We start from the raw sequence: 25,834 nt of genomic DNA, 5'->3' as shown, positions 1-25,834 counted from the left end.
TCTAGTGAAATATCCACTCTAACATGCATTGCTTTGAACCAGAAAAAAATTCAGTCACATGTGTTAATACTTTAATGACTATAATGGATAGAGAGGTGGGGGCAATTGAGATTTAACAATTTAAATTACCAATTAAAAAGAAACCACTTGTTTATGAAGACACTGATAAATTCTCATGAATTAGCATAATTTGGCTTTTTGATTCATATAAATTAAGAGAATCTAAATCATAATCAGAAATAGCATTTCTACTGATTAAATGGAAAAAGAAAACTACTCAGCTTCACACTTGCAGCACCACAAAAATGTGTAGGTCATTTTTAGGAACTAAGGTTGCTAAAGGAGGTGGAATTAACATGATTTGGACTTAACCTTTACACATTAGGGAATGCATGCCTTTTTTTTTTTTTCCCTTTTAAGTACAGGTTTGCATCACCAGAGCTATCAAGTTGGGAAAAGAAATCTAGTGGTTCTCTGTTAGATTAATTGAAGTAAGTAGAAGATAGAAGTTCTGAGAACAAGAAAGAGTTAATTGCATTAGCAAGGTTAGGGGGAAGGTAACATCTTCAGGCTATGCCTGCGAGACTAGAGAAAACAGATTAATAAATATTATCAAGTTAGACATGAGCAGACAACAAAAATTTACTACAGGGTCTGCAGGGACTACAGGCACCACACCATAATTTTTCTCTGTCCCTTCTGAAATCATTTACCTTTGGAAGAGGAAAATCAAAGTGATCTAATTGATATTAAATATTGTGTTAAAGGTCTCAGAAGAGTTGGAATGCTAGTTTCCATTCTGGGTCTGTGGGAATCTCAACTACAAATGAGAAATAATGAAAATTCAAAATGCCAAAGGGACTCCAATTAGGGAAATTATAACAAATTTTATAAAACGTGGTTTTGAGAGAAGCCTTGATGGATTTTTTAGGCAATGAAGAAACAAGCCATATTGCAAATAAATGCAGGTAGGTGAGAAAATATGTTATGAGGACTATCATTTTGTTGTAGAATAAAAGCCAAAAAAGGGAATGTTTTAAAAGGTGAGCTTGTGATATTTGTGAACACACCTCTCACTGGGTTTTACTCTGAAAATTAAAAAAAAAAAGAAAACTTGAATACTATAATGTATTAAGTGTTAAGACACTGAATTTAAACAGAACTGTGTTTATAACTGATTCTAACACTTATAAGTTAAGTGATCACCATATGTACAATAGGGATAAAAATTTATGTAGCTGCTAGTTTTAAATGAAGCAGTGCATAAAACATTCTTAGCTTAGTGTCTGGCATAGAAAAAGTGTTCAATGTTCCTTAATAACTATGTATTAACCTTATATAATAGCTACAGTAATCAGTGCAAAAACCACAAGTAAGGAACACAAACTGAAGGCATGTAATTGATACAAAAACATAGACTTGACTTGACAAACTCATACTTTAGCTTCTATATTAAAATAAGACAATTATAGAGAACTATATTAAATGACAATTGTATGCAGTACAAGAGGAGAGTAGGAATTATTGATGAAACCGCTAAATAATAGTAGCAACTAGTAGTGTGTTGCCTTTATGTCCTGTAAGTTTCTCATGTACCTGGTACATTTCCCTTAACACTTTCATGTATTTCCTGATAAAGTAAAAACCTTCATTGACATCTGTGCATGATTTGCTAAATCATTGAATTTATGATAAAAAGTGCATCCCCTTAAATTATTTATGTTATGGACATATCATAAAAAGTTAAAGCAACTGTTTACATTTCACTTGTATAAGTACAATAAGGAAAAAATGTTTCCCTAATGATTTTGTCATTTTAGCAATGACCTTTTTTTTTTAAGATTTATTTATTTATTTATTTATTTATTTATACAAGCGCTGGGTACAGTCAGAAGAGCAGGAGGGTGAGAGAATTCACCAGAGACAGAGTGAGGAGCAGAACAGGCAGACTGACGAAATATACTGCTGAGGGGAGCAGCAGGCGCAACAGGAGAGGTCTGCATGACATGTGGGCCCGTCACCAGCAGCCGGGATCGAACTGGCGCTGAAGAGGCTGCGGGCAGCTTCGGAGCCCAGCACTCAACCACTGTGCCACCGGGGAGGCCCTAGCAATGACCTTTTGAATCAGAAGAATAAATATAATTTATCTCCTCCCAGCAAACCCCAATAATATGGTAGTCCAAAGAGTGTTGTGAAGTTGAGTGATATTGAAAGATGGAAAATTTGGGGCAGCCAACAAGGGCAGCTTTGCTGGAGGACACTGGTATGGGTGACCAAAGATGACCAAGTGGAGCAGGCAGAGACGGCCTCCAGTCTGGAGCCCCAGGGTGGCGAGTGATCTGCCCCCCTCTCTGCTGTCAAGTGTGCAGAGCACAGTGTGGATATTCTAATCCACAGTCTACCTGGAGCACCACAGCATGCCCTGGGAGAAGAACAATCTCCATCCTTAACCTGGACAAAGCAGTTGCCCAGGGAGAGCAAAGAGAGCACCTGGTTCAGGGTAAAAGTCATTTACAAATGAGAAGCAAGACTTCCCTTTCACCCAGCCACAGGGTTATAGTGAACCAGTTGTCCAAAACCTAATCCAGGATGTTGAAGAGGTTGCAGGAGGACTGCTGCTTTTCAGAAACTCATTTTTAAAGGATAATCCCCGAGAAATTAATATAACCAAATTTTCAAACAGAACTTAAGCAATATATATTTTAGTTAATTAAAAACATTAGTAATTTTCCCATCACTCAAAATGGATGAATAATCTTGATTTACATTATTAGGGAAAACATCTAAGTTATTTTAAGGGTTTTCTTGGTTTAGTTATATAATTGAACCACTTCTTTCACAGTCTATGAAAACCATGATTCCCTTTTGTCTCAAATAAATGGAAAGGTATATTTATGTATCCTAAATCACATAAGCATTAAAAAAAAAAAACTTTAAGACCATGGCCCAACAATAAATTACTGTGATTTTATATTGTTTCTCTTGAAAATTGGTTACTAGAGAAAAATCTATAGTTCATTTATTATCCCTATCTTCAAAAAACAGAAAGGAAGTTCCCATATTACAGAATAAATTCAACTAACCTCAATCTATATAAATATAAAAAGAGTGATATAATTTCACTGTCATTGAATGATTATTTTTCCCATTGGAGAAGCTTTAAAGAATCATATGTCAAGCCCAAACTCTTCTTAATCATTTCTTTGCTATAATTGAAGAATAATAAACCCCACTTGGAATTTTAATAGTCACTTAAGGAAACGGTCATTTTCATTTTCCCTGAAGCTATTTCTATTCACTTTTGAGGTATATACATTCTTCCCTATGCTTTTATAATATCCAAAGGGCAAATCCCTGGCAACTTGTCACTTGTCACTAACGTTCTCTATACACTCAAGTCATTATGTTGAGTATTTCTAAAAGACTGATGAGAGATTAACTTAATGGTTTCTCCATGTATTTACTAATTTGGTAGTTTTTTTTTTTGTTGTTGTTGTTGTTGTTGTTGCGGTTAAGTTTAAAGTTTCTCTGATATCCTTCTCATGTACTTTAGTTTTATTTAAACTTTCTTAAAAAACTTCAAAACCTGACATTTTGTACATGATTTCTTTTCAAAAAAGAAGCAAGATATAGACACTGTACCATCACAAGTGAATGCCAATAAGTGAACATTATTTACTTAACCTAAATGAAAAAACAAAGAATGCTTTGTCTAAATATTCTTTGAATGACTCACAATAACCAGTGACTTCCTTCACTTACATGGACAGTAGACTGAAGCTACCTCCACAGATTTAAAACTAAATTAAAATGATATGAAATATTTATTCAGGTGGATACATAATGAATAGTTTTTAGTCTCCCAGCATTAAGAAAATGAAGATTATCAGAATATCAGGCCCACGAATGCCCTGCATTAATTTTACATTTAAGTTTACTTCCATGGTCAAACAAAATTGAAAAGAAATATGTCTATAAAAATAAGCATTTATTCAGAGTCACTGGAACCTTCCAAAATATACTATTTACTGTTATCATTAAGTTGGACATGTTTTCTCAAAGACAAAATTGTTCATTTGCTAGTGCTTCTCTGAGACACAGTAGGAGTCTATCATTTTTGAAAAAGGAGTTTTTGTAGTGTTATGAGACTTGTATTTAAAGTTTTAGCATTTTAATAAAATATTAGATCAAGAGAAGTGCATGAATTCAAAATTTGATATGGCAAAAATATATATATTGCCTTCCTTCATCAGAAAAGTAATATGTTTACTTAAAGAGAATTGAAGCCTCAATATATATTATTCTTTTATATACATATTTATGGGAACTAGCTAATATCTATATGCTTGATTCAAAATATTATAGGCTCATCTACTAAATACATATATGAAGTAGGTCATACAGTATGTACATTAAATTAATAAAAGAAATTGCTCAAGTTCTGAGTATGAGCTCTACTCTGCTCATGATTTATTGGATTTGTATTTTAGCTTTTAATATTTTTTATTCATCTGAACTATTATCTGAGTCTGTTTTTACTAAGGAAAAAGCCCAAGTAATATAAGGAACCATGTAACTTAATTGTTTAGGGAAAAATAAGCTAGATTTATTGTTTCCAGAAAAACCCAAAATCATATGTAAAAAGGGGAAAAATACATGGAATTTTGCACATATATAATATTAATTTAATGTACATATTTAATGGCCTAGTTCATTTACATTATATATATGTGTGTGTGTATATAACATGATACACACACACACACACCAGCTACCTCTTAAGGAGAATACCGAGCCCTCTTAAATGGATGAATCTATATTTTACTGAACACTTTGATGAGTTAGCATAAGGACCTCTGAGAAAAGAAGTAAGAGCTATTTTACTTTGCATAATAAAACTCAAGAGGCAGATTACGATGCAGAGTGTTTCTAAATTACATGTTATTAGTGCTCCATTGATTCCTGCAGTAGAAATTTCTGTAGAACACATATATTTAGAGACTTTATTAAATACTAGTCTACTATTAATACCTGTACCGAGTTTTTTTCTTTTTTAAAATAGCGAACTCTTCATATTTAAATACAGCTCGCTCTTTAAATCCAATCTTGCTTCTCCATACAACAAATATATTACATGGCTAATGCAGGTTACTAACCTAAGTGAGCATTTTGTCAAAAGAGGTCTATTTAGGCGCATCCACTTTGGGCACTACGTTGTTTCTTTCAAGGCTTATATAGAATAGAACCTTGTTAATACAGAGCAGAGACCAAACAGGACAGCGGGCAGGTTCTCTAACTCAAGAAATAATGAAGATAGCAAACTGAACGTACATGACACTTGGCTGCAAGCACTCAGTGATTTTCTCCCTCAGTGTTTTACAATCAATGTGTGGACAGTACCAATAAGATAAAAGAAGGTTGAAATTGCTGCTTAAAATAACCACAAATTCAGGAACCATATAAAAAAACAATGTCATACAGATCAAAGCTTGAAGGATATATGTATCCACTACTTTAGAAATAAGATGAGGAAAGTGTTTATGTAGAAGCTTTGCACCCATATAAGGATGCTATGTTTGCCAATGATGATTTGCGTTTGTATGTGCAATGTAAACTACTTTGCTTGCTAAACAATTTATGAAAGTCTCATTGTTCAGGTAATATACTGGGGCCTGGAAATGAAAGGGCCCCATGAGACAATCTATGGTTTGTGATTGTGTGGAGCAGAGCAAGGACAAGCAGCAGCTCAGGGCAATTGGAGTAAGAGAAGGTCTGCTTCAGAACTAACACATATTTCAGATAATCATAGTTGAGAGACTATAGACAGAAATAGTTTTGGATCCTGTTGTATTTGGAATTATTTTCTTTCTTTTTGTTGGAGGAATTAGCATATTAGGATGACTGGATAAAAAAAAAAAGGAATCTAACTGAATTGTGATTTTTGTGAGGTCTTTATCTAAAAATAATTTTGGAAACAATGTAAATGGTTGTTTATTGTCCTGTAAGTACGCTTTCCTTAGAAAGGCTTTGGATATCATATTTTCAATTTTTGATGTGCTAGGATTTCAATGTAACCAGACAATTTTAGTGTTAAAATTATATCTCTATGCACCTGCCCTGTCCATGAATCAAGGTACAAGTGCAGAGTTGTCTTGATATATCTCTAGCCATATATATAATTTTGCCGCAACAGATTTGATAAAATATGAGGGAGAATGATATACTTTACTTTAACTTTTACTTTCACAGAATGTTTATTTTTCCCATGGAGAAGCTTTAAAGAAAAATATATCAAACCCGATCCCTTCTTAATCATTTCCTTGCTGTAATTTATAATGAAAAAGGAGTTCTATAGACCTCTCTCCAGACTGCCAGAATGGTGCCCACTACTTGTTATTTCAGTTTTCCTCCTATCTGGCAGCGGAGCCAAAGCCATCAGCTGTGCAGGGATTATGACAGATCTGAAACAGGGTGAGCCCTCAGCCCCAACTGCCACATTTGACTGCAAGCACACTATGCTAGTTTTGGCACTTATTTGACTTTTGAAGTCAAATGACTAAAAGAGTGCCTCCCAGCCTCTTATTCTTTCTAGTCCATTTGAATAGAAGAGTAACACAGAAGTCCACTTTTTGTGGAATTTGGCATTATTCAATCTGAGCTATTTATTTGACACCAGCGTCCTATCAGGGTTGTGATGAGGAAGGAGTGTATTAAAGGGAACTTTCAGAGCACAAGTGTACTTTTTTATTTGCTTCTTTGTTCCTTAACAGGTCAAGTTCAGAGGTGTGAAAAGAGTAGGAAGCAGCACTATCAGGTTTTTATATAAATAATTTTTTTTTAATTCTAAGATCCCCCTGTCAATGTGATTTACAAATTGATTTTATTTATTTTATCCCATATTATGCAATTACTGATTGAATACACACACATATATATACTCAGACACATAAACCTTACTTTTAAGACATAGCATGATCAATCCATAAAGAAAAATGACAATAAAAAAGTATCAATTTCCTAATGTCTCCATTTTCCTCTCAAGAAATAGATTCCCAGAGAAATACAACCCAAATAAATAGAATACTTTGAAATTCCAGGCAATATGATCAAGTGGTGGTTTGATTTGGGGTGATTCCAAGGTTAGGGAAGTTGTCAAGGTATCTCAAATAGCATCACCTAAGCCACTACCTTCATTTCTATTTATAAGACTAGGTCTGGAAGAGATACATAAATTAATATAATATCCTACTTGCATAACTGTCAGGGTGTCCTTGGCACCCACTGGCATCAGCACGCTTGAACTTAGTAAGATTAAACTTATATGTAGTTGCTCTCTAATGTGGAGAATCGTCAAGAGGTGGGAGAGGCATATTTGCAGATATCAAAAGGGGTGGGGTACAAATACATGTTTTTTTCCCCAAGTGGCACTGTATTTTATCAGTTATTATTGCATCAAATAGGCTATTAATAGGTTATTTATAATCTTAAATAACCTAAATGTTGTGCTTTTGTAAGGTAGGTGAAAGTATCTTTCCTTTACCTTCCAACTATTTTATTAACAAGTCAAAGACTAAGAAAGTTGTCTGCTAATTCTTGCTTCTTGCATTTGTTGTAGATTACAGTTTGTGGCCTTTTTTTTTTTTTAATTTTTGTGGGACCCTCGCTGGCGGCTGGGGAACCAACCAGCGCTGCAGAGGCTGCGGGCAGCCTCGCAGCCCAGAGGTCAACCGCTGCACCACCAGGGGAGGCCCCACTTTGTGGTCTTTTATTTAAATCTTACACTAAACTTTATCATAAATTCCCCTGCTCTGAACCTCATTGGCCCCCTTGTAGTTCTCATTTTCAAGATCCTACCACCAAAACAAAATTTGTTGCAAGAATCATGGAATGTTTTTCTGGGAAGGGCCTGGGGAAATATCTTCACTCATTGCCTGGTTATCTTGCTACCATCTCACTAACTTCTCTTATTTTCTCAGTTCTCCTCACCCCTCTAATCTTTACATAAGTACTTTAGAAAAAAAGTGTGATATTGTGAGAAATCATTGCTAAATTTAATGTTTTTTTTTAATTTTTGTATGCAAATTATAGTACCACCTGCACAGAAATGTGTAATCTTTACGCAAATCACAACCAGAAATTGACATTTAAATTTTTTCTCTCTTCAGAGTAGTACCAAAATAAAACACAATCAATTATGGAAATGCTCATTTTGCATGAAATTTAGTTGCTTTGAACTTTAACACAACCATAGTAAAAACAGTTTTTTGAAAATAATAAACTTTTTTTAAAATGCTTTTTAACTTTTGGTTAATTTTTTAAAAATTGATAACATAAAATACATAATCGGTCATGCTTTAGTCATGTCATAAAAATTAAGGGTAGTAGAACAATGTTATTATTCAAATGTAAGTGGTTATCATGTAATAATACTAAAACCATGTACTCAGATACAAATTATGAATAGAATAATGAACTATTTTACTTTACATTTTTAGAGAACTTTTGATTAAAAGTGATAGTGAATTATTTAAAATTTTATAATATTAAATAGATATAATTATTTCTTCTGAGAATTATAAATGCATTTTCACCTACAACAGTCTCTCTTAATTTTACCACCTGGGTATTTGACTTTACTCTGTAGTACACAAAATTTAAGTTGAAATTCTTAACTTAAGAAATTTATATTCATGTCTTAACAAAACCACATGTTTTTCTTATAGTCTAAAATGATTTTTTTTTGTTTTATTTAGTTCATTATTTGTTGTTTTCTAATATAAACAAAATCCAATATGAATGCATATTCAGTATGAATGAAATCATATGTATGAGGTTTTTAAACTGTCTTTAAAATTGGACAAACTTCCTACATTTTTTGAAGATTATTTTTTTAATTTCAATTGTATCTTTAAATTTAGATTTTTAAAAAAATATTTATTTATTTATGCATACAAAAACTGGGGTACAAGTTAGCAGTGTGGGGGATGAGATGATTCACCAGAGAAAGAGCGGGGAGCAGAACAGGCAGATTGACTGAAATACACTGCTAAGGGGAGCAGCAGGCGAGTCAGGAGAGGTCTGCTGTGCCATGTGGGTTGCTCCCTGGCTGGCCTGGGATCGAACTCATGTTAAGTGGCTGCAGATAGCTTTATAGGTTACATCTTAACCCCTTGTGCCACCAGGGAGGCCCTATAGATTTTTTTTCCTTTTATGTTTCATATTTTATTTATACATTTTTTACATCATTTTTCATTTTTGCACAATGTATGCATTTTCATCGTGGTTATAATCCCAATAAAATCTGCCACCCCCTATTTTGACCCTAATCTCTCCTCTCCCCCCCCATAGTTGCTTGTTGATTTTGATTTTTACTTTATTATAATTAGCCTTTTTTCTGGTCTCTTATTTAGGGTTTCTAAATTCCTGTTATGAGTGAGGCCATCTGGTATTTTTTTTTTCCCTCCATCTTTGTTTTGTTTTTCCTGTGTCTATAATTCCAGGTTTGTGTAATCTAGTCTGTCACTAAATCAGGATTATGGGAATTAAGAGTGACATAAAGTTGAACAGGGAAAAACAGACTCTTAGCAAAATTAAAACTAATCACAGGAGTGCCCCTATCAGTGTACATTATGAGTAGTCTGAACAATTATTACTAGTTAATATAAAATTCAAACTTTACTTTATTTCATTCCTTAAAAAGAAACGGAGAAAGTAGGCTAAGGTAATGATACTAAGTGGAAAGTGCTTTTTCTGGATCATTCAGGCTCAGATCTGACAAAAGTAGCAAGTAATCACTTGCAAGAGTTATGATTTGCTTCTACACCATTGGCATGTTCTTGCTACAGCTTGTGCTACATGTTGGGTTTTGTGTTAGGCACTAAGAAATCTAGCACATTAGGTATCCCCCACAAAAAACAGTCATTTGAAGGGATATGTATACTCCTATGTTTATTGCAGCACTATTTAGAATAGCCAAGTTATGAAAACAACCTAAGTGCTGAAGGACAGATGAGTGGAATAAGAATATATACACAATGGAATACTGCTCAGCTTTAAAAAAGATAAATTCATGCCATGTATGACAAAATGGATGAAACTGGAGGGATAATGCAAAATGAATTAAGTCAGAAGGAGAATGACAAATAATGGATTGATTTCACTTAGATATGGATTACAGAGAAATAAAACAAAGGGTCAGATAACAAACTCTAGAATTCCGACTATAGAATTGAGGCTACCTGAGGGGCAGGGGTATGAATTGGGCCCAATGGACTATAGTGGCAAATACAACTGAAGCTGTGTGATTCTGAAACTCTGAATAGCATACAATATTGTAAACCAGTGTTACTTCAATTAAAATAAAAAGTACATTTCCCCCTCAATACTATATAATCTAGCATAGAAAATAGTGTAGTACTTTCTTCTTTCTCTTTCACTCCTATGAGTGCCTACACTATTTTAGTGCCTACACTATTTTAGTCACTAAGGACGTAAAATCTTGACACTTATCCAGCAACTCTTCAGACATGACGTATAAATTATTTGAAATGAGGCAGTATCAATCAGAGAGCAAAGAAGATTAGGGTAATATGGGGTCAGAGGAAGAAAATAGATATTAATTAAATGCATATTATATGACAGACCTGCTCAGCATGGAATTATCTACCAAGCTTAATAGTCGGAAAATATTCTCAAATTCTGACAACACAAACACATATATATATTTGAACACATCCTGATATAGTTAGAAATATAATACATGAAAATAGTAGGAGAAAAAACCATATCTGTCTCAGGTCTTTCCTGATATGAAAAAGATTCTTGCTGTATCAAAAACACTTTACATATTTAACAATTTATTTTTGGAAATGCATGTTAATTTTTACTCTTACTGTTCACTTTAATAATAGGAATGATTGCTTTGAAGTACAATAGGAAATATCATTATCATCCATTTTCATTAAAAGAGGACTCTGCAAAGGACTGCTTTAATTTAATATAGTATTTTCACAATATTGACATATCTATACCTAAAAGAAATACAATATTTGAAAATATCTTTAGGCATACTTTTCGAATTTCTCATAATATATAGAAATGACTAAAATGAAATTTTGCTTTATATTAGTTCACATTATTTGAATGTGCTTCTAATGACCACTAGCTCTAACTCCAGCTATGTAGTATCATTTAGACCCTAAAGAGCTGCTGTGGTCTCACAGTATGTCAATTATACACATGAACACAAATTACACATTGTACTCACTACATGAAAACAAAGATAAACTCTTGTCCTTGGTAATTATTTTAACATAATGAGACAATTTACTTGTAGGGGAAGAAATATCCCAAACTAGACACTATTCACCCTATTAATAACATAGACATGGAAATTTTGCCTAAAATTATTGCATTAATGGTGCTTAAGAAGAAAACAAAATAGTACTACATTAAATATAATAATAGTGAATAGGAGAGTGGGACAAATAAGTGTTATATATTCAATTATTGATTAGTAATAATTTACCACTGAAAACTAACAAAGGGATATTTACTAATCATAATACAGAATGCCAACAGAATGAAATTTTACCCTTAGCAAATACCTATAAAACATTATATATTCTTTTGGTACCATCTCAATTGGTACCATTTCTTCAGTCTTGAACTAAATATTACAGTGCTTAGAATTGGATTTGAAAATTATTATTTTGATACAAATACTTTAAAATATTCTGCATTTTCAGTAAGTGCTACTTATTAAATATAAACATAATAATTGTACAGGATATTACATATTTAATCAGTTTATTGCTGATCACATAATACACATTCCAAAAATAAGGGTCAGTCACTAAAGAAATATATCAAACTTTGAAAACATACTTTTCTGCACAAAGAACAGTTTATGTATGTTTTGGCTATGGTGTCTTCTGATTGACTAATCCCCATTTTTATTTTTGCAAGTTGAATGTTGCATGCATTCACGATTCTACTACTACAACTTACGGATGATATAATTTTCAATCCAAATCAAGAGAAATAATATACCTAAGAACCAAATAATGGTTTGACAACATATCTGGAGCAGCTTCCAATTCTCTTGAGAAATGAACTAAAATATTAGTTTGTTTTAAATTCACTTTTAGATTTCATTTTTATTGCTGTGCAATACTAAATACTAAATGCTAGGCAATAGCATTGCTGTTTCAATAAATTATCAATATACATAAAAATGAAAATCTTAAAGTATCAAAATTTTCCCTCTTTAAACATTTAAACTACTCTCAAGAAACACTGGTGTAATGTCATCAGAAGTTATTACTTTTTTCCCCTTTTGCCAGTACATAAAAAGATAGAATATATCAACATATTTTCCCAAAGTACATACCTCAAAGATTTCAATTTTCTATAATCTATAATAAAATTTTCTATTAATTTCTATGTAGGAAAAATTATACAAGATGTTCTTATAATATATTGAATAGATTTCTATGAGAGTAACTCTTTCATCATCCCAACTGCAAACGTTTGCTCTATTTAAGAAGGGAATCTATCATTTAAATCTTTTTTTCAGGTAATGCCAACATTTTGCAAAAGCTTAATAAGAAGATACCAATGACAATTGGCAAAAATATTAACACCGAAATTGACTTTTAAAAGGAAATATATCTTTAAAAATTCACTTCTCTATCAGGCATAAAATAAAGAGATTATTGGAAATTCATCACTGATGTCAATAAAAATTCAACAAGCAGATGAGTCAAACTAAATCATGCGTGAGTTGTGTGTACATTTGTTTTATAACTGAACTTTTAAAAGGACTTCCCATGGCTTTCTATCAAAATTAGAGAGAAATTGAAAAGTTGATACTTCATCTCAGCACTTACCTCATATGGGTGATGATGAGGGTTGTGCTAGGAATGAAAAAATCATCTACTCGGTCAAATTGCTTTCCCACAGGCTGGGTGTGGATGGTGTGGTGAGGCACATTCCCAGTAGCCAGGGTTATTACCTAAACATAGCAAATCATGTTTTGATCTTGGTGATGCATTCACTTAATAGTATGACCTGCTATTTTATTTACAGATGATATTTTTGTTTCCCTTGTGGGAGCTGTTTACACAGATTCTCCAATGCTATCCTCAAAATTAGTATAATATTAGCAAATTCCAGTTCTGCAATTGCTTCAAATCTTGCAATGTAAAACGTTGTTCTATAAAGAAATTTAAAATATAAAAATATTTGCTTTGAAATATTTCTACCTAATATATAAAATAAATACACATATAAGTTATGGTATTATGAAAGTATTAATTGTGCTGTAATGAGAAAAATAAAAACAAGGATACAGGTAATATAAAAGAGATACTAGCTTTTTCCATTAAATAGCTTTATTTAAATATAATTGATATATAAAACCTGATCTTCCTGTAGAACAAAGACAGAAACCTAGGACTGAAAACTCAAAAATAAAGCAGAGGACATATTTCAGCTTTTTGAAATCTTAGACTAGACAAAACCATATTTTAAAACTTTTTTCTTCCTAAAAATGGAAAAGAACTGATTTAAGTGAGTGATTTAATCAAAAAGGTTTCTTCTAACTATTCATCACTAATTTCTTCTTAAAACTTTCATAGTCCATAAAAGAAAAGATCAGTACATTTAATCTCTTTTATTCCTCATATTCTATTTTTCTCCAAATTCTATCAGTTCTTACTTTAGCTTTCTCATACTGCTCATGCCTCTATTGTCCCTGCTGCACAGCCAGAGGAGTTTTTCAAAGGACTTTCCTGCCTTTACCTTTCCCCTTTTAAATCCTTTCTACATCTGGTCACCAAATTAAACTTAAACTATTGACTGATTCTCTCAAAACTGTGTTTTCCTTTGGTTTTTTTGACAGAGTAAATAGTCTTTTTTTATTTTTAAAGTTTTCTTTTTGAAAGGTTAGTTTTTATTCAATGACAATATTTTCATTGAGTTCCACTGGAAATTGCCACATTCATTGAAAATAGATTTTACAATGGTCATGACAGACTCAGTTGTTACAGAAAAACAGAAGACAAACCTAAAAGTCTTAGTGACTTAGGAAATAAAAATTTCATTTCACACCTGTTACTTTTCTAGAGGACTTTGAGGGCCAGTAGGCAGGTTACCTACTGTTTTGACTTAGTTTCCTAGGCTGAAGAATCAGCCACCTACCTGGAATACTTTCATTCACAACAGACCTTATTTTCCAGAACAATTCATAAAGCCCCATTTAACCAAAGGAACCCACTATGTACCTACAGGAAAGGAAAATCAGTGCATTTGATAAAGCTTCAAAGACATCTACCTATTTTATTAATGAGTATCTGTGCTGAAGTCATCACTGGATTTTACTTTTATCATAATAATGTCTACTAGACTTTAATAAAGATCAATAAACTAACCGTGAAGGGATTCTACAAATTTGCTTTCCTTTAGATGGTCTAGAAATCTATAACTCCAAAAATGCATGTACCTGTATTTGAAATTGTAATAATACATAAACTAAAGGCAACAATAGTAATATCTGCTGAAAGCTTGCTGTATGCTAATGTGTACTACATAGTTTCCAGGCAACACAAAATTTAATATGCAAATAGCACTGTAATATCCATATTGCATCCCTAGGTGTATTTGCTGGTATCTCTTTTTGTGCCCAGTGCAGTCCTAAGCAAAAAAAAAAAAAAAAAAAAATGCACTGTCATGTGTCTAGTTCCATTCAGTCTAGACTTTGTTCTGTGATGGTTCTAGAACCTTCTTGCTGCTGAATTAAGTAGAGAGTGGTAGATTTTTAGGTTAAGACTAAGTTGACTGCCAACAAAGGCATACAGATTGATCTATGACGAATCTTAGGCAATCAGACCAATCGTGCAACACACCTACTCATTCCCAGTGGTATCCTACTGCTGGTCTCTCCATGTGTGATACTTTCACAAGCCCACAGTCACCACCCCCCACTAGTACCCCATCTGGCTGGGGTCTGTTTCCTGGCCAATAGCAATATGTAAGGACTTTATTCCAAGTTGTTTCTTGAGGATATTTTCTTCTTTAATTATTATGCATTTTGAAAAGATATCACACATAAATTTTAAACTGTAGAGATGACAGATTCATGATTATTATAACAGCATTTTTTAAAAATTTTCAAAAGACATAAAGTTGCCTTTTAAAAACAAACAAAAAAAAAGGCTATGGTATATCCTTGAGAATTCATTAGACAATACTTATTGGAAAATCAGTCTTACATACCAAAAATTATGAAAGCTATGTGTTTTTATTAATTAATTATAATATCATAGAAAATATACAATCTGCTCCCATAACTGGCAAAGAAATATAGATTAAATTATAATCAAATGAAAACACAAAATAAAAATATAAGCAGGGCATTCTGATACTTAATAAAAAAGCTTTTTCACCTTCAAGTAGTAGCAGGTACCACTGTAAGAATAATGTATTAGGACAAAAGAGTTACTTCTTAGGATTTCCAATGTAGCATCAATCTTTTTTTCCATTCAAATCTTTCAAAATTATGAAATATTAACACTATAGCCAAACTGAAACCTTGCCCACATTTTTGGTTTGATGAATTCAATTCCCAAAAAGGAAAATCTGTTTTCCTTCCCAAACAAATTTTAAGTCCATTTTCCCTTGAGGGTGTTAATCTCATGAAAAGCAATTACCCACAGATATTTTTACATTTCTGCAAAATCAAGCCTTTCTAAGCAGAGGCCACTGGCACATTTGGCTAAGGAATGATGGCATAGCAAAAGTGCTTGGAAGCTAGAGATGGTGTATTGCTCCTGAGAGATATGGGGACTTATCTTCTTTGAACCAATTATTGACATCCCAGGGTACTGAGTGACCCTTCTCCCAGGAGAATATGTGCATACATTCTAGAGCAACAGTCTCTATCTTTCAAAGGAGAGGATGGCCTGATGTGGCATCAGACTGAAAAAAAATAGACAAAGACTTATGATTCGAGGATCTTCTACTATAATGCAACTGTGCTACACAGGCAGGGTAACTTTAGCTTTATATATATATAAATACACACACACACACACATATATATATATATATACACATATACACATACATATATGTATGTACTGGAATTAAGCAGGAAGTGGTAGATTATTAGGTTAAGACTGAGCTCTCTCTCTCTCTCTCTCTCTCTCTCTATATATATATATATATATATATATTTGTTAAGTTCTCATATAACTTCAAAAGAGAAGTAAATGACAAAATTGGTACCACATGTTCCCCAATTGCAAATGACTCTGTGCTCTGATAATAAAATACTATCAACTATCTGTTGTAGAAAAATGGAGGTCTGCTTCATGTTCTCTGATTACCTCTCCTGGGCACCACCACAGGTCCTACCCTTTGGGTCCCACCTTGAAAAAGGAGATGGAAGCAAGGAAATTATGAAAATTGGAGGAAGAAAGGAAATTGCAGAGTGTAGGTAATAACTTTTTCTCCCTTATAGCAGCAGTTTTAGATGGAAGGAAATTATTATTACATGGTTTTAAATATCTAATGATCACATCTAAATATTCAGACATAATTTTCTCTAATATGCGTAATGGCACTTACCTGTAGTGTTGGAGAAGTCTTTTCCATGGTACCCCAGCTTAGCACCCAGACTTGATCATGTGATTTGTCATAATGTAATTTAACTGGGACAGGGTCTGTGCTCACTGCCTGTAATAAATAAGAGTTGAAACAAAATGATTACAGAATAAAATAATAGTTGAAAATTAGGTCAGAATTATGGAAGAATCCAAGAGCTTAGTTCAAACACTTGAATTGCCAATTACATGTTTTTATAAATTTTATTTGATTAATATAGAACTATGATACTTCACTCAGAACTATGTTTGCTTATTATCTGCACAATTGTATATCTTCTTGTGTTTATTTGTTTTCTATGTAAACTGTTTGGAGAAATATTTAAAACTCAAAATATTAATGATTAATATGTGAATTTTAATCATTTGTTGAAAGCAGGTGAGAACTATGTTTATGATATTATTAGGTTTCTCCAACAGAGTGTTGGTCATGGAAATGGATTCATCTTTAATGCCATAACTCCAATAACTGGATGTACAGTTGTAACTCTAAGAAGCTATTCCTTAGTTTAGCTCCCCTAATGAGGAATCTAAAACCACAGAAAGGAGGAGAAACAATTTATCACACCATATTTAACATGGTAAATGTGTTTTTCTACTAATATTTGTAATATTTAAAATTTACTTAAAATAAACTTCAGAAAACAATGTTGCCTGGAAGTTATTTAATGCACCTTAATTTCAAGTTATACATTCATTATGAGCTAACAGCTTTTAAAGGTACTTTCCTCTAGTATATAGTTGTACATATATTCTAATGTTATAACATAAGTAGTATTCAATAAAACCACCTTTCTCTGATCTCAAACATATTTCTTTCCAAAGCTTTGTCTTACATCCTTAAAGAATTTCCCAGGCTTAATTCATAATGGAATCCTCTTCTCAATGTATCCTTAAAGGTAAGCTACAGTTCAGGATGGACCAAGAGATTCATATTTTAACTGACATGCTGGCGGTATAGTCTAACTAAGGAATTTTGCTTCTTAAAACTTGGCCTTCATTTACCTATTTAAAATTCACAATTCTTGTGTCCTCTGAGAACCAGGACACAGAAGATAAACAGGCAACTCTGGTAAACTGCCCAAAGAGGAAAGTAGCCATAAAAGAGAATGAAAAAGATAAGAAAGCTCAGAACCCTGCTACCCTTGCCCACCACATTGCTGGCACATTCCAACCAACAGAAAGGAGAAAACAAACAAAACAACAACAAAAAAAGAACAAATTAGAGATCAAGCAGGACAGTGAGTGGAAAGTAACTACTGCAAGCACCACAACCCGCAAATGGGAACTGTGGAGAACCATACGGGAATTGCCCCGGTGGTGAGCAAACGGCTCTGGGCACCATTAGAAGAAGATAAGACTCCATGGAGAGACCTGCAAATAGCCCAAGGACAGCTGGTAAGCTTGTGTGGAAAAGCACGCCCTTGCTCAAAAAGCATAGTTGGATCACGGCTGCCCGGGTCCCTGTGTCCACAACCTAGGTTTGTGGGGAGATGTGCAGGAATAGACACTGAGGTTAATGACCCTCACTGAGTAATCAAAAACCAGGTGCCCAGACAGGGGAGCAGGGTGCAAAAGCACCATTTCTGAGGACACTGAACTGGGATACTGCCCATGTCCTGGATCTGAGGGCTTTGGAACTGAGAAATGGTGCACGAAATTCAGGGTGTGGAATCCCCACGATGGCGGGGCAGAGGGCAGACACAGCTCCCGCACACCGTTGAGGCACTCCACGCCACCCCCACTCTGTTCCCCAGAGGGGGAAAATCACAGTTCTGGAAGGATACTAGGAAATATCTCTGGTGCCACCTAGTGATCAGAACAAAATCACCAACTTCCTGATAGCTGGAAGCTAGGGGCCCCAAAACTACCCTCCGCTCTGAGAGGGGGTGAGCCATGCAAATGGGGGTAAGAAGGGAAACAAGATGTGGAGCAAGACTCCATTTTGGAACTGAGAGCCATGTGCAGAATCCGGGGTGTGGGGTGCACCCTTAACAGTGGGCACTGCACAGGGTGACAGCCAGTGTTTTGGATCTGATAGGCCTGGACCTGAGACCTAGAGCGCAGAATTCAGGGTGTGGAATCCATACAGCTGTGGGCACAGCACCAGATGAACACGGGGCAGACACAGCACTCAGCGTGAACAATAGCCCTGTATTGAGGTGCTGCCCTCCCCACCTCCATTTCTCAGAGAACCACTGGGAAAAAACACAGGTCAGCATGTACAGGTCTCTGGCACCACCTAGTGACCACAACAAAACCACCAACTAGTTGACTCCCTGTTGGAACTGAGTAAATACAGAGGGAGGGACCTTTAAGGGACAGTGCCAAGCTACACAGCAGTCAACACCCTGGTGGAATTTTGCATACAGTGCTGGACTTGGTCTGGTAAACAGTTTTTGAAACCACTGAAGGAGCACCCCAAAGAGATGCCCGCCAACACCAGTGGCACAATGTCCCAACACATAGAACTAATTACAAAGCAAACAGCAGGGAGAAGGAAAAATATAAATAATCAAGCAAGCCTGCAGGAGGAGGACACACCACAAAAAGAAAAAACGGTTACCAGAGCTCAAAAATGACATGGAAGAACTTTTGGCCTGTTAGCGAAATTGAAATGGTAATCAAAAACCTCCCCAAAAACAAAAGCCCAGGACCTGATGGATTTACAAATGAATTCTACCAAACATTCAGAGATGAATTAGTGCCTATCCTTCACAAACTCTTCCAAAAAATTGAGAAGGAAGGGACAATACCAAACACGTTCTATGAAGCCAACATTACACTAATACCAAAACCGAACAAGGACAACACAAAAAAGGAAAACTACAGGCCAATCTCCCTAATGAACACTGATGCAAAAATCCTCAATAAAATTTTAGCCATCAGAATCCAACAATGTATCCATAAGATAATTCACCACGACCAAGTAGGATTCATTCCAGGGGCACAAGGATGGTTTAACATCCGAAAATCAATCAACGTTATCCAACACATCAACAAAAAGAAATATAAAAACCATATGATAATATCAATAGATGCTGAGAAAGCTTTCGACAAAGTGCAACACCCATTCATGATAAAAGCCCTTGAAATTCTTGGGATACAAGGAACATACCTCAACATCATAAAGGCCATCTATGACAAGCCAACAGCCAGTATCATTCTCAATGGTGAAAAGCTGAAAGCAATTCCATTAAGATCTGGAACAAGACAAGGATGTCCACTCTCACCACTGCTTTTCAATATAATACTGGAAGTCCTAGCCAGGGCAATAAGACAAGAGAAAGACATCCAAGGAATCCAAATAGGAAAAGAAGAAGTCAAACTATCACTATTTGCAGACGATATGATATTATACATAGAGAACCCCAAAAACTCCACAGAAAAGCTAATTCAACTCATCAATCAGTTCAGTAAAGTGGCAGGATACAAAATCAACACGCAAAAGTCAGTAGCCTTCCTATACACAAACAATAAATCTGAAGAAGAAGAAATCAAAAAAAACATCACTTTTGTTATTGAAACAAAAAAAAATCAAATATTTGGGAATAAATCTAACAAAAGAGGTAAAGGACCTATACAAAGAAAACTATAAAACACTGTTAAAAGAAATAGAAGAAGACACAAAGAAATGGAGAGACATCCCCTGCTCATGGATTGGAAGAATAAACATTATTAAAATGGCCATCCTTCCAAAAGCAATATACAGATTCAATGCTATTCCAATCAAAATTTCAATGTCATTCTTCGAAGAAATAGAACAATTATTGATGAAATTCATATGGAATCACAAAAAACCCCGAATAGCCAAAGCTCTCCTGAAAAAAAAAGAAGGGAATGGAGGCATCAGACTCCCAGACTTCAAACTATACTACAAAGCCATAATCATCAAAACTGCATGGTATTGGAACAAGAACAGACATACAGACCAATGGAATCGAATAGAAAATCCAGAAATAAACCCACAGATTTATGGTCAACTAATCTTTGACAAAGGAGCAAAGACTATGCATTGGAGCAAAGAAAGTTTGTTCAATAAATGGTGCTGGGAAAACTGGGTCGCTACATGCAAAAGAATGAAGCTTGACCACTACCTCACACCATACACAAAAATCAACTCAAAATGGATTAAAGAACTAGACATAAGACCTGAAACCATAAAATATATAGAAGGAAATATAGGCAAAACACTACGTGATTTGCACATCAAAGACATCTTTACAGACACATCACCCAAAGCAGTGATAGTGAAGGCAAAGATAAACAGCTGGGACTACATCAAATTAAAGAGCTTTTGCACAGCAAAAGAGACAATAACAAAAACAAAGAGAAACCCCACCAACTGGGAGAACATTTTTGCCCCCAACACTAATGATAAAGGACTGATCACAAAAATCTGCAAATAGCTGATGAGACTCAACAACAGCAAAGAAAATAATCCAGTCAAAAAATGGGCAGAAGAGCTAAAAAGAAACTTCTCTGAAGAGGAAATGCAAATGGCCAACAGGCATATGAAAAAATGTTCAACATCACTTGCCATCAGGGAAATGCAAATCAAAACTACCATGAGATACCATCTTACACCAGTGAGAATGGCACATATTAAAAAAAACTAGCAACAACAAATGTTGGCGAGGGTGTGGAGAAAAAGGAACTCTTCTGCACTGTTGGTGGGAGTGCAAACTTGTCCAACCACTGTGGAAAGCTGTGTGGAGATTTCTGGACCTACTAAACATAGAGCTTCCATATGATCCAGCAATTCCACTCCTAGGTATTTACCCAAAGGACACAGAAACATCAATTCCAAAGAGCACCTGCACCCCTATGTTTATAGCAGCACTGTTTACAATAGCTAAGCTTTGGAAACAGCCCAAATGCCCAAAAATAGATGACTGGATCAAGAAGATGTGGTACATATATACCATGGAATATTACTCAGCATTCAAAAAAGATAAACACATGCAATTTGCAGCAACATGGATGGCGCTGGAAGGGATCATGCTCAGCGAAATAAGCCAAAAAGAAAAAGAAAAATACCGGATGGTCTCACTCATAGCAGGAATCTAGAAAACGTAAATAAGGGACCAGGAAAATGAATAACTATAAGAAAGTGAAAATCAAAATCAACAAATAACTATGAACCAGAGACAATTTTAGGGGGGCCGGAGGGGAGGGATTGGGGTCAGAATGGGGGGGCTGCAATTGTATGGGGAATATAACAATAAAATTTATTAAAAAAAATGATCATCATGATTAAATAGATGAACTAAAATGAAAAGGAAAAAAATGATTTGAGACAAATAATCACTGAACTGAAGAATGAAACTGACACCCCAAGATAGGAAAGACAAGAAATGCAGGAGATTAAAAGATTACTAGAGGAGATAAAGAACTCTGGGAAAATCAATGAAAACAGAATTGATGAAATGGAAGAATGGATCAGTACTCTTGAAGATACAGTAATAAAAAGAGACAAAAGAGAAAGGGAGAGAGAAGTGCAAAGGGAAAAGAATGAAGACATTATTCGACAATCATCAGACTTCATGAGATAGGAAATGTAAGAATTATAGGCATTCCAGAAGGTGAGGAGAGAGACAAAGAACTGAGAAATTATTCAAGGAGATAATTGAAGAAAACTTCCGAAGCATGAAAAAGGAGAATATAGACATACAAGAAGAGAGAAGAAACCCAATTGCCACAATGAAAAGAAAACTACAGAAAGAAACTTAATAGTAAAGCTTGTAAGAGTCCAAGACAAGGAAAAAAACAATGACTTCTTCAAGGAGGAAGAAACAGAAAATTTATAAAGGAAAACCAATCAGGTTAACTTCAGACTTCTCTGAAGAAATACTACAGGAAAGAAGAGAATGGACTAACATATTCAACAAACTTCAACACAGAAAATGCCAACCAATAGTACTTTACCCTGCAAATCTGGCCTTCCTCTATAAAGAAAAAAATATGGATCTTCTCAGACAAACAGAAACTCCTAAAGCCAAAAACAACAGAGGAATGAACAAGAAGAATAGAATAAAGCAAGAAATAAAATCACAAAGAAGACAAACAAAATGGCAAACACAGATGCCAACATGTCAATATTAACTCTAAATGTAAATGGATTAAACTCACCAATAAAAAGACACAGAATAGCAGGCTGGATTAAAAAAAACAAAAAAACAAAATCCATTCTTCTGCTGTCTCTAGGAAACACATTAAACCACAAAAGATAAATATAGACTGATAGCAAAAGTTGGGAAAACAACCCTACAAGCAAATGGATCAAAAAAGAAGGCAGGAACAGCTACTTATATCAGATGAAAAATACTTCAAATTAAAAAAGGTAAAAAGAGACAAATAGGGACACTACATTATGATCAAAGAGATGATATACCAGGAAGAAATAATACTCATCAACATATACTCACCAAATGAAGGAACACCAAAATATATTAGACAATTATTGTCAGATCTGAAAACAGACATTAAAGAAAATACATATATAGTGGGAGACTTCAACTCTCACCAATGGACAGATCAACAAGACAAAAAATAAGCAAAGACACTAGAGCCCTAAATAAAGATATAGAACTCATGGACTTAACAGACATCTATAGGAAATTGCCCCCCCAAAAATCTGAGTACACATTTTTCTCAAGCACACACAGATCATTCTCCAGAATTGATCACAACTGGGCCACAAGACAAACATCAACAGATACATGGAGTTCAAAATCATTCCAACTATCTACTCTGATCATAAAGACATCAAACTAGAAATCATGAAAAGAAAACAAGGCACCCTCCCACTTTGGAGACTGAAACCCACACTACTGGAAGACCACTGGACTAATGAGGAGATCAAACAAGAAATTAAAAAAAAAATACTTTGAGTTGAACAACAAGGAGGACATCACTTTCCAGAATGTATGGGATGCAGTAAAAGCAGTAATAAAAGGAAAATATATAGCAGTACAGGCTCACATCAAGAAATAAGAAAGAACTCAAAGAAACAACCTAATCTCACATCTCAAAGAGCTAGAAAAAGAACAACAAAAACCCTCAAGCCAGTAGAAGAAAGGAAATAATAAAAATCAAAGCAGAAATAAACAAAATGGAAAGAAAAAAAAAAAAAACAATCCAAAAGATCAATGAAACCAAAAGTTGGTTCTCTGAAAAAATAAACAATATAGACAAACCTCTAGCCAGGCTCACAAAGAAAAAAAAAAAAAAACAGGAGAAAACACATATAAATAGGATTATAAATGAAAGACGAGCAATCACAACAGACTGTAGAAATAAAAAGAATAATCAGAGATTACTATGAACACTTATATGCAAACAAATCCAACATCCTAGAAGACATTGGTGGACAACTTCCTAGAACAATACAATCTTCCAAAGCTGGACAAAGAAGAAATAGAACAACTAAACAGACCAATTACAAACAGCAAAATTGAGGCAGTAATCAAAGTGATCCCCAAAAACAAAAGCCCAGGTCCAGATGGCTTCATAAATGAATTATGCCAAACATTCAGCAGTGTATTAGAGCCTATCCTACACAAACTCTTTCAAAAAATTGAAAAAGAAGGAATACTACAAGATACATTCTACAAAGCTAATTAATTAATACCATTAATACCAAAACCAAACAAAGACAGCACAATAAAAGAAAATTGCAGGCCAATCCCCATAATGAACACTGATGCAAAAATCCTCCACAAAATCCTTGCCAACAGAATCCAACAATGCATCAGAGGAATGATACACCAGATCAAGTGGGATTCATTCCAGGAGCACAAGGATGGTTCAACATACAAAAATCCATCAGTATAATCTAACACATCAACAAAAAGCAAAAGCAATGAACAGATTCAATGCTATTCCAATAAATATCTCAATGACATTCTTCAAAGAAATAGAACATACTGATGAAATTCATATGGAACCACAAAACACCACGAATATCCAAAGTCCTACTGATGAAAACAAAGGAGAAAGGAGGCATCACACTTCCAAACTTCAAGCAATACTACAAAACCATGGCATTGGAACATAAACAGATACACAGACCAATGGAACCAAATAGAGAGCCCAGAAATAAAACATACTTATATCGACAGCTGATCTTTGACAAAGGAGCAAAGAATATGCAATGGAACACAGACAGTTTGTTCAATGAATAGTGCTGGAAAAACTGGACCATCACATGCAAAAAAATGAAACTAGACCACTACCTCTCACCATCCACAAAAATCAACTCAAAATTAATAAAAGAACTGGATATAAGACCTGAAACCATAAAATACACAATAAAAAATATAGGTAAAACACTACAAGACATACATTCAAAAACATATTTAAAGACTCCTCACCCAAAGCAAAGAAAGTCAAGGAAAAGATAGACACCTGGGATTACATCAAACTGAAAAGCTTCTATACAGCAAAATACATTAACTAAAACAGAGAGCTACCCCAATGATTGGTAAAAATCTTTGCACTCCATTCAACTGATAAGGGACTGATCACAAAGATATGCAAAGAACTCTCAGGACTCAACAAAAACAAAGTAAACAATCCAGTCAAGAAATGGGTGGAAGAACTCAAAAGACATTTCTCCAAAGAGGAAATGCAAATGGCCAATAGGCATATGAAAAAATGTTCAACATCCATTATAATTGGGGAAATGCAAATCAAAACCACATTGAGATACACCTTACACCAGTAAGAATGGCACATATCAAAAAAACAAGCAACAACAAATGTTGGAGAAGATCTAGTGAAAAGGAAATCTCCTACATTGCTGGTGGAAGTGCAAACCGGTCCAACCACTATGGAAAGCTGTCTGGAGTTTCCTCGGTCTACTAAAAATGGAGCTACCCTATGACCCAGCAATCACACTCCTAGGGATCTACCCAAAAGACACAAACACATTGATTCAAAAGAACACCTACCTGTACACCTATATTTATTGCAGCACTATTTACAATAGGTAAAACCTGGAAACAACACAAATGCCCACAAATAGATGACAGGGTCAAGAAGCTGTGGCATATACACACAATGGAATATTATTCAGCAATCAAAAAAGATAAACTCATGCCATTTGCAGGAGCATGGATGGAGCTAGAAGGAATTATGCTCAGTGAAACAAGCCAGAAGGAAAAAGA

At 34.5% G+C, this 25,834-nt stretch overlaps 1 protein-coding gene across 3 annotated transcripts in view; it reads right to left on the bottom strand.

The window, feature by feature from the left end:
* Positions 1-25,834, bottom strand: part of FSTL5 (follistatin like 5) — a gene marked incomplete at both ends in the record, with an annotated part of 468,907 nt that overhangs the window by 28,166 nt on the left and 414,907 nt on the right. For all 3 annotated transcript variants that reach the window (XM_084246222.1, XM_084246223.1, XM_084246224.1), the window contains 2 exons: positions 12,891-13,015; positions 16,630-16,737. In XM_084246222.1, the coding sequence (XP_084102348.1) occupies positions 12,891-13,015; positions 16,630-16,737 (233 nt within the window). The remainder of the gene's footprint in view (positions 1-12,890; positions 13,016-16,629; positions 16,738-25,834) is intronic.

Source organism: Talpa europaea, assembly GCF_964194135.1.
Source record: "Talpa europaea genome assembly, chromosome: 10".
NCBI classification, from domain to species: Eukaryota; Metazoa; Chordata; class Mammalia; order Eulipotyphla; family Talpidae; genus Talpa; species Talpa europaea.
The sequence above is the reverse complement of the archived record's forward strand: the minus strand, read 5'-3'. Positions and strand labels throughout refer to the sequence as shown.